This window comes from Nilaparvata lugens, chromosome 1 (assembly GCF_014356525.2).
Source record: "Nilaparvata lugens isolate BPH chromosome 1, ASM1435652v1, whole genome shotgun sequence".
Taxonomy (NCBI): domain Eukaryota; kingdom Metazoa; phylum Arthropoda; class Insecta; order Hemiptera; family Delphacidae; genus Nilaparvata; species Nilaparvata lugens.
Genome location: NC_052504.1, coordinates 84,184,315 through 84,202,234, shown reverse-complemented (window position 1 = coordinate 84,202,234; position 17,920 = coordinate 84,184,315). Strand labels below are relative to the sequence as shown.

The 17,920-nt window shown below is 33.3% G+C and overlaps 1 protein-coding gene across 22 annotated transcripts in view; it reads right to left on the bottom strand.

Moving 5' to 3' along the window:
- Positions 1 to 17,920, bottom strand: part of LOC111058930 (peripheral plasma membrane protein CASK) — a 545,689-nt gene that overhangs the window by 368,237 nt on the left and 159,532 nt on the right. The window contains exon 1 of one of the 22 annotated variants that reach the window (XM_039418984.1): positions 6,773 to 7,187. The exons of the other annotated variants lie outside the window; for them this stretch is intronic. Within the exon in view, the coding sequence (XP_039274918.1) occupies positions 6,773 to 6,856 (84 nt within the window). The 5' untranslated portion in view covers positions 6,857 to 7,187. Of the gene's footprint in view, positions 1 to 6,772; positions 7,188 to 17,920 lie in introns of those variants that run through there. 22 annotated transcript variants of the gene reach the window in all.

Here is a 17,920-nt window from a genome sequence, read left to right as displayed (position 1 = left end):
CAAAAGCATGCTCCAGTCAATGATAAAATATTATATATTTTTCACAATAAATATAGCCTGCAAGTCATCATTTTAGAATTAAAACTTAATAAAACAAAGCAGTTCACGATGGATCAATAAATTCAAGACTAAATCTTTGTATTTTCATTATATATCACTACATCTCACGAAACACTGTGTCAGAAGTCATGAAACTAAACAAAAATGATTATTCATGTAAAGCTAACTACACACACATCGATTTTTGTTCGTACGAATTTTTGCTTTGCCGTCCTTATAAATTCTATTAGATTAAACAGATGATTTCAAACAGATGATGTTTGTCACGTTCCATTTAATCTAATAGAATTCATAAGGACGGCAAAATATCGTACGAACAAAAATCTATGTGTGTGTGCAGAGCTTAAGCTTTAATAAATAATATCGGGGCACTAAGCTTCACATGTTATTTTTATTCATTGATAAACAGAACACAATTCTCTAAAATGATCGTGTTTATATTTTACGGCTGGCTATACGTAATCTTATGAATTTCGGGGATGCGATATTTTGATTTTCCACAGAATCACTCGCTCACTTTTCACTATCCACAGACGACGATAGTCTCAGCTGTTTCAGCCAAGGATGAATTATCCTTTTAATGTCGTTTAGCGAGTTTTCCCAAGGATGAGACCTAGTGCAATCGAATTTTTATATCATAACCTACCATGTTCCAAATTTCGTTAAAATCGTTAGAGCCTCGAAAATGACTACGTTGAACATAAATAACCAGATATAAAAACTAGTAGTTCTGTGAACAGTAGACCTCACGCAGTATTCTCATCCACAAGTGCCTGATTGAAACTATAGACCTTATGGAAATACAGCAATAGACTGGCTTCTCCACACATCTGTGTAATCACTTGTCAGCTGATTTATGATGAATAATTCTATAGTCTGATTTTTACTCTTATATTGGCGTATGAAGGAGGCTCCTTTTTCCTTTTATATTATCCTTGAAATGCAAAATTTCCAAAAACCTTGTATATACGTCGACGCGCAATTAAAAAAGGAACATACCTGTCAAATTTCATGAAAATCTATTACCGTTTCGCCGTAAATGCGCAACATATAAACATTTAAACATTTAGGGCCGTTTGCACAGTGTAAGTTTAAGCTGAAGCTTAAACCAAATCTGGATTTTTTTGGTTTAAACTAAAATTCCGTTTGCGCAGTATCAGCTTAAACTCTGGGAAAGTTTAAACCTCCAAAACAGGAGGTTTAAATCAAATAATTTGGATTAACTAGACATCTGTAAGATTTGATGGGGAAACAAATAGTAAGTAATTTTGGATTAACTAGACATCTGTAAGATTTGATGGGGAAACAAATAATAGTAATTTAATTACTAAAATTATTTTTCGATGGTTCTTTTTAATGCTTCTGTAGACAATAATAATTATTATTTAAGTTATAGTGAATTATTATTTGAATGTAGAAATAATTATAATGAAGGAATTGATAGAAGTTTTTAATGCGATTGATAAAGATGACTGCTAAGAAATTTTGGAACTGAGAAAAATTGAGGAAAAGAAATGAATATCCCAGAATTTTTTTTTCTTGAAAGCCGATAGTACCAACAGCATAGTGAGTGATTCCGTGATAAATCCTTGACAATAATTACAGATGAAAAACAATAATAATGAGAACGCAAAGATATAGTCAACTATTAAAAATTTAATTTGGAAAACAACAATAGTATTTCTGAAAATTGACTACATTTTTGTCAACTTTTAATCACTTGGAATTCATTCAAAAGCATGCTCCAGTCAATGATAAAATATTATATATTTTTCACAATAAATATAGCCTGCAAGTCATCATTTTAGAATTAAAACTTAATAAAACAAAGCAGTTCACGATGGATCAATAAATTCAAGACTAAATCTTTGTATTTTCATTATATATCACTACATCTCACGAAACACTGTGTCAGAAGTCATGAAACTAAACAAAAATGATTATTCATGTAAAGCTAACTACACACACATCGATTTTTGTTCGTACGAATTTTTGCTTTGCCGTCCTTATAAATTCTATTACATTGAACAGATGATTTCAAACAGATGATGTTTGTCAAGTTCCATTTAATCTGATAGGATTCATAAGGACGGCAAAATATCGTACGAACAAAAATCGATGTGTGTGTGCAGAGCTTAAGCTTTAATAAATAATATCGGGGCACCGAACTTCGCTCTTTATTTTTATTTATTGATAAACAGAACACAATTCTCTAAAATGATCGTGTTTATATTTTACAGCTGGCTATAGGTCAGCTTATGAATTTGGGGATGCGATATTTTGATTTTCCACAGAATCACTCGCTCACTTTTTACTATCCACAGACGACGAAAGTCTCAGCTGTTTCAGCCGAGGATGAATTATCCTAATAATGTCTTTTAGCGAGTTTTCCCAAGGATGAGACCTAGTGCAATCGAATTTTTATACCATGTTCCAAATTTCGTGAAAATCGTTAGAGCCGTTTTCGAGATCCGTTGAACATAAATAACCAGATATAATAACTAGTAGTTCTGTGAACAGTAGATCACACGCAGTATTCTCATCCACAAGTACCAGATTGAGACTATAGACCTTATGGAAATACAGCAATAGACTGGCTTCTCCACACATCTGTGTAATCACTTGTCAGCTGATTTATGATGAATAATTCTATAGTCTGATTTTTACTCTAATATTGGCGTATGAAGGAGGCTCCTTTTTCCTTTTATATTATCCTTGAAATGCAAAATTTCCAAAAACCTTGTATATACGTCGACGCGCAATTGAAAAAGGAACATACCTGTCAATTTTCATTATATATCACTACATCTCACGAAACACTGTGTCAGAAGTCATGAAACTAAACAAAAATGATTATTCATGTAAAGCTAACTACACACACATCGATTTTTGTTCGTACGAATTTTTGCTTTGCCGTCCTTATAAATTCTATTACATTGAACAGATGATTTCAAACAGATGATGTTTGTCAAGTTCCATTTAATCTGATAGGATTCATAAGGACGGCAAAATATCGTACGAACAAAAATCGATGTGTGTGTGCAGAGCTTAAGCTTTAATAAATAATATCGGGGCACCGAACTTCGCTCTTTATTTTTATTTATTGATAAACAGAACACAATTCTCTAAAATGATCGTGTTTATATTTTACAGCTGGCTATAGGTCAGCTTATGAATTTTGGGGATGCGATATTTTGATTTTCCACAGAATCACTCGCTCACTTTTTACTATCCACAGACGACGAAAGTCTCAGCTGTTTCAGCCGAGGATGAATTATCCTAATAATGTCTTTTAGCGAGTTTTCCCAAGGATGAGACCTAGTGCAATCGAATTTTTATACCATGTTCCAAATTTCGTGAAAATCGTTAGAGCCGTTTTCGAGATCCGTTGAACATAAATAACCAGATATAATAACTAGTAGTTCTGTGAACAGTAGATCACACGCAGTATTCTCATCCACAAGTACCAGATTGAGACTATAGACCTTATGGAAATACAGCAATAGACTGGCTTCTCCACACATCTGTGTAATCACTTGTCAGCTGATTTATGATGAATAATTCTATAGTCTGATTTTTACTCTAATATTGGCGTATGAAGGAGGCTCCTTTTTCCTTTTATATTATCCTTGAAATGCAAAATTTCCAAAAACCTTGTATATACGTCGACGCGCAATTGAAAAAGGAACATACCTGTCAAATTTCATGAAAATCTATTACCGTTTCGCCGTAAATGCGCAACATATGAACATTTAAACATTTAGGGCCGTTTGCACAGTGTAAGTTTAAGCTGAAGCTTAAACCAAATCTGGATTTTTTTGGTTTAAACTAAAATTCCGTTTGCGAAGTATCAGTTTAAACTCTGGGAAAGTTTAAACCTCCAAAACAGGAGGTTTAAATCAAATAATTTGGATTAACTAGACATCTGTAAGATTTGATGGGGAAACAAATAGTAAGTAATTTTGGATTAACTAGACATCTGTAAGATTTGATGGGGAAACAAATAATAGTAATTTAAATACTTAAATATTTTTCGATGGTTCTTTTTAATGCTTCTGTAGACAATAATAATTATTATTTGAATGTAAAAATAATTACAGATGAAAAACAATAATAATGAGAACGCAAAGATATAGTCAACTATTAAAAATTTAATTTGGAAAACAACAATAGTATTTCTGAAAATTGACTACATTTTTGTCAACTTTTAATCACTTGGAATTCATTCAAAAGCATGCTCCAGTCAATGATAAAATATTATATATTTTTCACAATAAATATAGCCTGCAAGTCATCATTTTAGAATTAAAACTTAATAAAACAAAGCAGTTCACGATGGATCAATAAATTCAAGACTAATCTTTGTATTTTCATTATATATCACTACATCTCACGAAACACTGTGTCAGAAGTCATGAAACTAAACAAAAATGATTATTCATGTAAAGCTAACTACACACACATCGATTTTTGTTCGTACGAATTTTTGCTTTGCCGTCCTTATAAATTCTATTACATTGAACAGATGATTTCAAACAGATGATGTTTGTCAAGTTCCATTTAATCTGATAGGATTCATAAGGACGGCAAAATATCGTACGAACAAAAATCGATGTGTGTGTGCAGAGCTTAAGCTTTAATAAATAATATCGGGGCACCGAACTTCGCTCTTTATTTTTATTTATTGATAAACAGAACACAATTCTCTAAAATGATCGTGTTTATATTTTACAGCTGGCTATAGGTCAGCTTATGAATTTTGGGGATGCGATATTTTGATTTTCCACAGAATCACTCGCTCACTTTTTACTATCCACAGACGACGAAAGTCTCAGCTGTTTCAGCCGAGGATGAATTATCCTAATAATGTCTTTTAGCGAGTTTTCCCAAGGATGAGACCTAGTGCAATCGAATTTTTATACCATGTTCCAAATTTCGTGAAAATCGTTAGAGCCGTTTTCGAGATCCGTTGAACATAAATAACCAGATATAATAACTAGTAGTTCTGTGAACAGTAGATCACACGCAGTATTCTCATCCACAAGTACCAGATTGAGACTATAGACCTTATGGAAATACAGCAATAGACTGGCTTCTCCACACATCTGTGTAATCACTTGTCAGCTGATTTATGATGAATAATTCTATAGTCTGATTTTTACTCTAATATTGGCGTATGAAGGAGGCTCCTTTTTCCTTTTATATTATCCTTGAAATGCAAAATTTCCAAAAACCTTGTATATACGTCGACGCGCAATTGAAAAAGGAACATACCTGTCAAATTTCATGAAAATCTATTACCGTTTCGCCGTAAATGCGCAACATATGAACATTTAAACATTTAGGGCCGTTTGCACAGTGTAAGTTTAAGCTGAAGCTTAAACCAAATCTGGATTTTTTTGGTTTAAACTAAAATTCCGTTTGCGCAGTATCAGTTTAAACTCTGTATTGAGTTTAAACTCTGGGAAAGTTTAAACCTCCAAAACAGGAGGTTTAAACCAAATAATTTGGATTAACTAGACATCTGTAAGATTTGATGGAGAAACAATAACAGTAAATTATTTTTCGATGGTTGTTTTTAATTCTTCTGTAGACGATAATAATTATTTGAGTTATAGTGAATCATTATTTGAATGTAAAAATAATTATAATGGAGGAATTGATAGGAGTTTTTAATGCGATTGATAAAGATGACTGCTAAGAAATTTTGGAACTGAGAAAAATTGGGCAAAAAACGAATCATTTAAATTTCTGGGATGATAGAGGATTTTTTTAACGGTTTTGCTTGAGTAAAGCAAGTGCCAAATTAGTATTTGATTAAATAAACCACTTGATAGAAAATAACACAATTTTTATCAGTGGTCTTTGATTAGAAAACATGTTTTCAATAACACTTAACTGAAATATTTTGCTTTCGAGAAATTTCTAATAAACGAGGAAGACCGTAGTAGATTTAAGTAGATTTTTATAAAAAATAAGGCTTTTATCTTATATTATAGAATATTTTTTGGTATTAACTAAATGTAAGTTTCTTTCTAATAATAATAATAATAATAATAATAATAATAATAATAATAATAATAATAATAATATAGTATTTATCATTTTTTGAAGAATTTCTTGATCGCTTTCCACTTTTATTACCGTACAGCTTACAGCTCTGTGGATTTTGAACGAGGAAATAGTAGCTACATAGCCTCAATTTACTGATGGTTTGTAAACAAATAACAAATTTCCTGTAAAAATTAGCCTTCCTGATATTATAAACGATGACATTCTATTACCAACTTAACGCTAAACTACTTCAACTTAAACTGGATTGGTAAATGCACTGAGATACCGATTCAAGTTTAAACTTTCAGATTAACTTAATCGAGTTTAGCAATCTATACTGTGCAAACGGCCCTTAAACATTAAGAGAAATGCCAAACCGTCGACTTGAATCTTAGACACTTCGCTCGGTCAATAACCAGATAACCAGATATAAAAATATAAACAGATATACAGATATACAGAAATTGCTCGCTTAATATAATAGGATGATGAGTGGTCATATTATTAACGTTTTCAATTCATTCATCCATTATTGGTGCAAGATACACAATCATTCATATATACATGATCTTTTTTCTCAATTCATCCATTATTGGTTCAAGATACACAATTATTTATTAACATTTTGATAGAAATATAAAAACAGCTGACGACTAACCAGAAACGCAACGACATTGATGAGATCAACGGCGACGGCTGCATTGACGTGCATGATCTTCTGCTTGAGTCGCGGTCGCACCATGACTGCTGCTAGCGGTGCGGGGGCGGTGGTTGGGGGCCGAAGAGGGGGCAGAAACCGTCCATTCAGTGGGGCGACAACTCGATGTCAAAGTGCATTTGTGACGCTTACTACTAGCACTAACAAAAGCCGACACGGCGTACGCCACCCTTATCATTCTACTCGACACCACGACACCGCGTCAGTCAGTCGATCATCACTCATCCAGTCACCCAGTCTCTCACTCACTCGCTAACTCAGTCACTATCAATGTTCTTCTTCATCGTTCACATTATTGTTTGTAATTGTATCTACATGGCTCATGCAGCTATAATATTAGTTGTTAATGCCAGTACTGTGAAAATTCCTTCAATAATTATTAAAGAAATAGTGGAGAACAATGATGGGGATAATAGTGGAGTAGGAAAGGTGGATAGATTGATAAAGGTTTCTTCTTCTTCACTATTCATATCATTGTATGTTATTGTGTTTACTCGGCTCATGCAGATATAATATTAGTTGTTAATGCAAGTACTGTGGATTAAAGGATTAGTGGAAAACAAGGAAATAAGGAAAAAATGGAGTAGGAGAGGTGGATAGATCGATAAAGGTTCTACACCATTCATATCATTTTTCGTAATTGTATCTTCACGGCTCATGCAGCTATAATATTAGTTGTTGATGCGAGTACTGTGGATTAAAGGAATAGTGGAAAACAAGGAAAGAAGGAAAAAATTGGGGTAGGAGAGGTGGATAGATTGATAAAGGTTTCTTTTTCTACACCATTCATATCATTGTTCGTAATTGTGTTTACACGTCTCATGCAGCTATAATAGTGGTTGTTAATTTCAGTACTGTGAAAATTCCTTCAATCATTATTAAAGAAATAGTGGAGAACAATGATGGGGAAAATAGTGGAGTAGGATAGGTGGATAGATTGATAAAGTTTTCTTCTTCGTCATTCACATACTTGTTCGTAATTGTGTTTACACGGCTCATGCAGCTATTAGTTGTTAATGCCTGTACTCTGGAAATTCCTTCAGTCACTATTGAAGGAATAGTGGAGTACAATGATGGGAGAAAATTAGGGAGTAGGAGAGGTGGATGGATTGATAAAGGTTTCTTTTTCTACACCATTCATATCATTGTTTGTAATTGTATTTACACTGTTAATGCACCTGATATGAATTGATAATAATTTCAGTACTACATAGATTAAAGAAATAGTGGGAAGAATGATGGGGGAAATTAGTGGAGTAGAAATAGATTAATTAATATTGATAAATAGAGGTTTGTGGATGATGAACAAGACTTTAGTAGGCCTGATCATAAAAAACATGCAAGAAATAGAGCATTGCAGCTAAATACTAGAGAGTATTAAATAAAGAGAGATTTAATGAAGGTTTAAGGGTGCAGGATAGGGAGGAGTGATTGGAAGCATCCTCAACAACGATAACTATAATGAGGCCCACGTTATAATGGCAGTGGAGAAGAACGTTGCCGATCCTCTGTCTTGTCAATGCCTTCTATATACGGTAGCGTATACAAGTTTATTGATTAATAAAAACTTGTAGTCCCCTTTATTGAAAACTTTAAAATAATATTTTGACGACTAGTTTCGACAATAACTTGGTCATTTTCAAGTTAAAATCGACCTATGGTCGAAACTAGTCGTTAAAATATTTTAAAATTTTTAATAAAGCGGACTACAAGTTTTTATATTGTTTTTATTAATTTGAACAAAAGTAGCTCATAGAAGTGAAGTGATTTTAGGTTTATTGATGGAATATTAACGGTTCATTCTCGTTTAAAATAATCAATTATATTTTATTAAGCAAGAAATTATATTTTTCAATAATTTTATAATGAATTTTCATAATATTAAGGTGAAATATTCTGGTAATTAAAAATTATTATTGCTACATTGTTCTACATTGACGATCTGGCAACAGAGCAAAGCGAGAAAGAGATAGCGCTATCCGCTTTGTTGAATGATAGAAAAGGATAACAATACCATTGCCAATCAAACACTGCCATTATAACGACCTCACTATAGAATGCAAGGAAGATTAAAGGTTTGTAGCTCAGATATAAAATAAGGTACTGTAGTGCTGGACGGATATTGATTCGTCCTATAAGATTGACAAGAACAAAAATTGCAAGTTCAAAACGTCCCAGGAAGGACAATATTGTTTGTAATGAATTTCAATAGATATGCCATTGATAAATTTTATTTGAACGATAGTAAAATGGAATGACAATATTACTTTTCGAGTATAATCGAATCCCAGTTTCCAAATCAAGAATTCCATTAATTTCAGTAACTAAGTAAGTATGTCTAGTTAGATGGATAGGCAATTGAGTAAAAGTTGAAAGTCTAAATACTCGGCCAGATGGGTGTTATAGAAGAGACAAGTATCCTGGATTTTTGAGAAATTTGAGAACATGATTAGCAATGATGTAGAGTAATGAACTGGAAAGAAGGTCCGTAGTTGTTAGGTATGGGGCGGGTGGAGGTAGAAAGAAACCAACTGCGCATGCCTGACTGGTTTATTCCTAATTAGCAAATTACGGCTGAGCCGTGTTGAATGATACAGGCTGATGCATCAATACGCACCTATCAGAGACCAATGTTTTGTTACGCCTATCAAATTGATGTTATCAATATGATTTATTCATCAAAGAATGGAATGGAGTGAAACAATGTATCGAAGCAGTTTGATATACAACTTATTGCCGTTTGCACAGTGCCAGTTTCAACTAGATTTTATTTATAACTGGATTAAATCAATATCAAGTCTCATTCGTTATAATTTAGTTCATTTTGAGTTTAAGCCACCAGCTGATTAAATTCAGCTTAAACTATGACTGTACAAACGGTTCTTAGTATCATTATTAGTGTGGCTTGCAAGGAAGTTTGACTCAAATAGCTGGCTAAATCTAAGCTAGTGTTATTGCTATGTATATTAGCGTCTAGATGCTGTGAATAGGGTAAATCTGGGTCAAATCTGATCTCAATCCATTAATGGAGAATAGGGTGTTAGAATTGAATCAATCCTTTTAGCCAATGATATTTCTAGAGATTTGTAAACAATCATGAATCTAAGCAAACGAGATTATCATTTCTCTATTATTTGACCCTATGAAATGACAATGAGATACAACACTGCTGTTGATTGATAATTACTTCAAAAATGCTATTTTGGGTGCAATTTGTTGAATGAGAATTAATATTTTGGAATTTTTCCATACTTGGAAAAACAGTTTTATTTTTGTCACATTTTGGGTGTTGCAGTGTAAGGGTGGAGTTGTTAATTCAAGAGGTAATTTGTATGATAATTGAAGAATGTAAAAAATGTGATGAATGGGATATTAAAAAGGAGAAAGCAGGAGGAGGATGGAGTTGAGAGAAGAAATGGAAGAAAAAGATCCCATTTAGAAAAGAATCTAATTAAATTTTGTTGGATTGCACAGTACGGTATGACAATTTTGTCCGGTTTCAATCGAAGACAAATTAGCTCAAGTAGAGAATACTCATACCAGTCGGTGAAAAGTACATTCGGACATGCGAATTGACATTACATTCCTATCAACAGCAAGCAATCATCCAAAATAATGGAAGAAAAAGATGCTATTATCATGCAATCGCAAGAAGTGGAATATGAATGAATATTAATGAACTTGGAGTCGTATCACTAATCAAGGTAGAAATAATAAAAATGAAAAACCTAGTTATTGTATCTATTTGACCACTGTATTTAAAGCTTTTGAGTTATTGATTGAAGACTTCAGTAAAATCCTCAAAAAAATAGATTTTGTATGGCTTCAATTTCCATTATTTTCTATTTTATAGGGTACAGTTTAATAAATTGCTAGCAGTAAATATCAATTAGAGCAGTACCCATTTCATTGGGAATTATGAACAGCACTTAGTTGAGTTAAAAACAACATAAATGAGCAAAGCGACCTATTTTATGGAACCAATCTGTTTCCCATTCCCACATCAAAATTGTGAGCTCAAATAGTATAGAATTGGATGGTCTATGTACTTTCTGAGGAACTAAATCCCAAGTATTCTCAAATATCATGTACTTCCTGACCTAGATATTTCATCCAATATTTTTTATAGATACAATAAGTACCGTACATGATGTGTGTAGTGTGATATGATCACTCACATTGCAATTCATGTAAAATAAGTCAATATAAGTTTCTGAAGAACTAAATCCTAAGTATTCGTAATACCATGTACTTTCTGACCTAGATCTTTCATCCAATATTTTTTATATATGCAATAAGTACCGTACATGATGTGTGTAGTGTGATATGATCCCTCACATTGCAATTCAGGTAAAATAAGTCAATATAAGAGTAATTAAAACTGTCTAATTTATGATAAAAGAATTATGTGAAAAGAGAATTCAAGCCTTTGAGTTTTGGACCTACCGCAGAATGCTGAGAATCTCATATACAGACCATGTAACAAATGAAGAGGTTCTCAGAAGAATGGAGAAAAGGCCAGAGCTCATAGGTGAAATTAAGAAACGAAAGTTAAAGTATCTAGGTCACATAATGAGGGGAAAGAAATATGAAATATTGCACCTTATTATGCAAGGAAAAATAACAGGCAAGAGATCAGTGGGCAGAAGACGAAAATCTTGGTTGCGTAACTTAAGGGATTGGTTCCAGTGTACATCCAATGACCTATTCAGAGCAGCTGTAAATAAAATTAAAATCGCCATCATGATAGCCAACCTCCGCCATGGAGACGATACATGAAGAAGAGAAGAAGAATTTATGATAAATTATTTTGCCTCATTAATTATAAATGATTCAAGATTAATGAGTGAAACAAGTACAGGAGAGATTGATAGTACTCTAACTAGAGGGACCAACCAATTTCATGACAAAGATGAAGGAAGCATTACAACCAACATCCGAGTCTAGCTTAAAATATAATCCAGGAATCAGTACGGCAGTATTGGAAACGTCTGGAGACAAATCCCAGAGGTTTACAATGGGAAATTCGAGAACGGACCAAACCAAGAAACTAAGGGCCAATTCTAAGTAGATTGATCTATGTTAGAATTATGTTTTGAAAGTACCCTGAGCTAATACAGTTGAATAAAACACTATCATGCTGTATAAGGCTTCTGTGAAAATTCTAGGTTTTTTAGTTTGTTTATGTGGCCCACAAGTTATGAATTCTCTCAAATTATTGGCATTGGGACGTGTTAAAGAGATAGGGATGTCTATTTATATTTCTAGAAGAGTATATGTTCAATACATTTGAGGAAAAGTAGGATTTACAATTGAAATTATTTACAGTAGAAGTCTTGTTCTACAGTTCTGTTCTACAGTATCTGTAGAATTGATAGCGTTAGAATATTATGAGGATTACATACATTTTGATTTAATTTATAATTTTGTATTTCAAACAAACAAAAAGGAAGTGTTTTAGATGTATACATCATTTTATGAATGTATTTTGGTGCATAGATTATGTTAAGAATATGAGAACGATAATGAGCTAGATAAAGAGCTATATAATACTAATGATATTTTCTAGAGCAATCAGTCGAATGAATTTACATTGCTTGATCGGTTGACAGTGCCAAACGTCGATTTCTTGTAGAATTCCTTATCTATGCTGTTAAGTATGATTCTATTTATAGTTTTTCATGTTCATGGGTACAAGTTATTTTATTTTCATGTTAAACTATGATTGATTTTGTTTGAATGTTTTTTTAAAGATTTTTAGCAATAAATTTCAGTTTCATTTTGTATCAACCAACAATCGATCTATCAATGAACTCAGCTAACGCGGAACCCCCCTCCACATTGAATTAACAGACAAAACACTGTTTTTCACAAGGTGCTAAACTAATAAATTGCACCAGTAAGAGCATGAAATAGCAGCGTGAGCAAACACAGCGCTATTTGATTATAGCAGAAGAGCGTCGCGCCTGTAATAATATGCAAGTGCCAACCGGCGTCCCTCCCTTCGCGACGGTTGCCATGACAACGCCTGATGCCGAATCAAGAGCCCTGCAATTTAGTCAACGTATATTCGCCCCACTACCACCAGCAGAACTTTATTATTTAGGAGGCATTTAGTGAGCGCAAGACGGCGTTTCAAGAGCGGCCAAATATTTGTACAAATGAGTGCCAGCTCGGCTCGCTAACGACAAATTCTTGCTCAGCCACCGATAATGGCTTGCTCAAATATTCAGTAGGCCTGCTACCACTTTTAATTGCGGAAAATAAGTGTTCTTTAAAATGTGTTATCAGCATATTCCTTATATTAATGAAATTTCACATTATCAGTTACATCTTTTTGGATTAAGAAGGGAATATAGTACACATTTTTTAAAATTGAATAACTTTCAGAATAATATTCAGAGGGTCTACTATTTGAACTATTCATAATATTGCGGAATATGTGTTTTTGATTGAATAAATATATATCGTATGGTTCCCTGTCAGCTAGACAAATTAAAAACAATAGAGCAAAAAATAGTGCTCACGTCAATATTTTAAAATACACAGAGATGGTTGAAAAAACACTTTTTAAACTATTGAATAAATGAGTCTACTTTTTCAACTATTTATATATTGCGAGAATATGCATTTTGATGTTTTTTGTAAGTTTTCATATTTTTCTCTCCACGCCAATGCAGTAATAATAGGTAGTTGTCGACAGTAATCGGCTTGAGTTAACAAAAATTAATTTTTGAATCTTTCAATGTATGAGACTCACTATATTATTATATGAATTACATTTAATAACTAAAATAATTCTCACTTTTGGAAAGAAACAATTAAATGTAAATTTCTCACATAGAATAGACTATTTTAACAGTGTAAATAGTATATTTTCAAACAGCCGCACGATCTGGTGAATATAACCATAGAGAAACAATAGCGTAAGTAGATATCCCATGGTATAGGGAATATATGTCGCAACTTTTACTGTTATCTCAAGCCGATTACTGTCGATTATTGCCAATTTTTACTGTTTTGTTGGGGTGAGAGTGAATAAACGGCACGATTTGAGAGGCTACCAGCGTCACACAGCTGCATGGGAAATAATTACGTGGACTATCGGCTTGGGATAACAGTAAAAGTTGCGACATAAACGCCCTATACCATGGGATATCTACTTATGCTATCGTTTCTCTATTATATAACTTAAACTTCTTTGTTAGTTGTTGTGTACGTGATTATATAGTGAATATTATATGAAAACTATTTGACATTGTCAGAACCACTGGTTTAAGAAAACAATTTGAGATACTAGTTACGGTTGTTATACAATTATAAATTTCTAGTAGATTGAAAGCCTGAACATTGAGCAGTAGAATATTACAATGTGGGTGAAGCCCTACGATTGGCCATCAGCTGTCTACCAATAAAAGCAGAGCTCTACTGCCATTGGCCGAGAGCACACTTAAGTATTCCAAATATGGTAGTAAGAACCATTAGACAACGACCAATAAAGAGAAACTTAGTAACTAGCAAAATCAAAAGCATGGGGAGAAGAATGGGGATTATAAATTTGATTGTGATGATAAATTATGTTGTTATGTTGGTCAGACTTGCAGGAGTTCTAATTGTAGGATTGAAGAGCATATTAGAGACTACAAATGTGCAGAACTTCGAATGATATCCAAGTACTTATCAAGTTCTACGATGCTAAATTTGTCGCCTTGTTCATTAACGTAAAAATAAACATTGTTCATTGATTATGAAATTTTGAATTATGTGATAATTGGTCTTGAAATAAATACTTTACTGATATTGGGCTATCGAATTAGGTGATATTCTTTATAACAGAATACTAATAAGAACAAAAATAAATAAATAAAGGGGAACGACATCATTGTATCTTACTGCAGTATAGCTGAAACACTTCACATGTAGGATATAAAACGTTCGAATCGAGTTTTTGGTTTGACACTCTTTGAACGTGACAGCCAAACGCGTTTCCAGTCTGGAGAAATCGATAGGAAACCCCATAAATGCACACCATACTTTTTTCAGTGTTGCAATCCCATCACAAGAATACCACCTCTATTTACTACACTATGGTAGAGAAATGTTGCTTTTTCCATTGAAGAATATTGTGATAGAGGCGCGAAAAGAGTAATAAATTGAGTTACAAATTTAGAATAAAAGGACTCTTGATTTTATTCAAACGCATGAAAACTGTACAAGAATTTGAAAAAATGAGCTCAAAGTTACTTGGAAAGTTTAAGGAGATTGTAGCCGTGTGCACACCACTGCGATTCGCATGATGGTGACGGTAAAGATTTCAACCATCATGCGAATCGCACACGCCTTCAATCTTCTAGACTTTCCATGTAACTTCGAGTCTCATTTTAAAAATTCTTGTAGAATTTTCATGCCTTTGAAAAAAATCAAAGTCTTTTAACAGTGATTTGTTCCCGTTTCCCAATATCGTGTCTTATTCCACTGATTTTGAGAGAGACTGGAAATGGGTTTTTGAAAATAAGACATAAATATTTTTCTTGATTGGTCAAATAATTTGATGTATCATTATATTATTCCACATTCTTTATTGTCTAATTCAAACCAAAGATAGGTGATGATTTTTGCTAGAAATATCATTAATTTCATCACTTTTCGATATATATATATATAATACTTATATATTTCACTTATATATAATATAATAAAGGAAAGAATTGGCTTATACATGTTCGGGATAGGAAATTCATGAATGACACATCACCACGTCTCACTCAACTACTCAACTGAATAACTTGAAACTTTGCATATAGATTTTCAATTTTAACGAGGATACTTATAGGCCTATTTTGAATTCTTCAGGATTTCAGTAGGTCATGTTTTTAATTTGACCCTTGCGGAGCACGGGTTACCTGCTGGTCAATAATAATTTTGGGAAGTGTAGCTATCTGAAAAGCAACCTACCGACGTTTGTAGGAAGTATGAATTGCAAATAAATTGAGAACGATTTTTCCACTTAGTTTGGTTCACCGCATATGCGAGTTTCATAACGATTTTTTTAATAACTGCGAACGATACAAAGGCGAGCGAATATTTTTGGCGATCAATCAAACATTGCTTTAACGAACGCACCGGATTGGTTCGAACAGCGACTTATCAATTTCATATCTCTTGTTTACGTCAAAGCTTTGTGCAGGTTTGTGGTTGTTATGATACTCTGCATTGATTTCGTTTGAACCCTCTGCAAATAAATGTTTCGTTATGAGAAATGTGATACAGAAAAGAACAAACTCCAAAATCCCTGTATCTGGAAGGAAAAAATGATAGAAAGTCAAGCCGTTTGTTCTATATGCAAAATATCATTAATATTTTCATAATGATTCGTATCGTAACAGAAGTTAAGTCATATTATTTAACTTGAGGTTCAATCTTTCAATGCTTGGTAACATTCTAAGGCAATTGCTTTCAGAATATCTCAGATTGAATGAAATTAGTTCAATTTACGAATAATAAAATCTGCAATATTGTTCGATTGGAAGCAATTTTTGCTTTTTTCTTAATTAGAGTAGTTTAATTTTACTTAATTAGAGTAGAATTTTCAAGAAAATTGACTCGTAGCAATCAACTAAAATTAACTGTATTCGAAGTCATCAAAAACAAAAACGTTTGAAAAATATACATAATAAGATCAACCCTTAATATAAAATGGCATTAGCTGGTTGGAAAATCTGGTACCTCCGAAGACAGTATAGTCAAATGTATAGAAAGAAACTACTGAACATGATTCGAGACTCACAGTTAAATTACAATAAGTGTTTTCAACGGAATATAAAAAGAATAAAAAAGGAGCGCAAGAGATGTGGGTAGGCATTTGAAAAGATGGCAGTAACATTATATTCTGAATTATTTTATATTTTCATTTTACATTGAAAATCTTATTAAAGCCAAAATGATAAAACTGATAGGATATTAATCGTTTTTGTGAGTCGGAACAGGCGTTATAGCCTAAAACTTGAATGTAAGAAGAAGAAGAAGAAGATAGAAAAGAAGAGCATAGTCTTACTGGAGAGTCGAGTTGAAATAGAATATTATGATCGGAATATGGATGCAGATTGGTTCTAGAATAAATTATGGATTAATATGCTATGGGAGTGCATACAATGTTCATATTAAACCTGTGATTACTGATCAGAAACATAAATATATTAAAAAAAATTTGTAATAAACCTAAACAATATAGTTCAATGATGCTCTTCAGAGAACTATCAATATTACCAGTGAGACATTCTTTTCTATTCAAAGCAATGCTGGATTTAGCTGAAAATAATTTCGATATCCAACAGATGAAAGAAAGAATAAACCTCAGGAATTCACAGAACACACTGTGTCCACACAGTGTGTGTGTGTGTGTGTGTGTGTGTTGTGTGTGTGTGTGTGTGTGTGTGTGTGTGTGTGTGGTGTGTGTGTGTGTGTGTGTGTGTGTGTGTGTGTGTGTGTGGTGTGTGTGTGTGTGTGTGTGGTGTGTGTGGTGTGTGTGTTGTGTGTGTGTGTGTGTGTGTGTTGGTGTGTGTGTGTGTGGTGTGTGGTGTGTGTGTTGTGTGTGTGTGTGTGTGTGTGTGTGTGTGTGTGTTGTGTGTGTGTGTGTGTGTTGTGGTGTGTGTGTGTGTGTGTGTGTGTGTGGTGTGGTGTGTGTGTGTGTGTGTGTGTGTGTGTGTGTGTGGTGTTGTGTGTGTGTGTGTGTGTGTGTGGTGTGTGTGTGTGTGTGTGTGTGTGGTGTGTGTGTGTGTGTGTGTGTGTGGTGTGTGTGTGTGTATGAGTGTATGTGCGTCTGTGTACACGATATCTCATCTCCCAATTAACGGAATGACTTGAAATTTGGAACTTAAGATCTTAGAGCCAAGATGGCGGCTAAAATTGAGAAAATGTTGCCAAAAACATGGGTTTTCGCGATTTTCTCAAAAACGGCTCCAACGGTTTTGATTAAATTTATACCTAAAATAGTCATTGATAAGCTCTATCAACTGCCACAAGTCCCATATCTGTAAAAAAATTCAGAAGTTTGATTTTAGATTCCCAATTATCAGGCTTCAGATACGA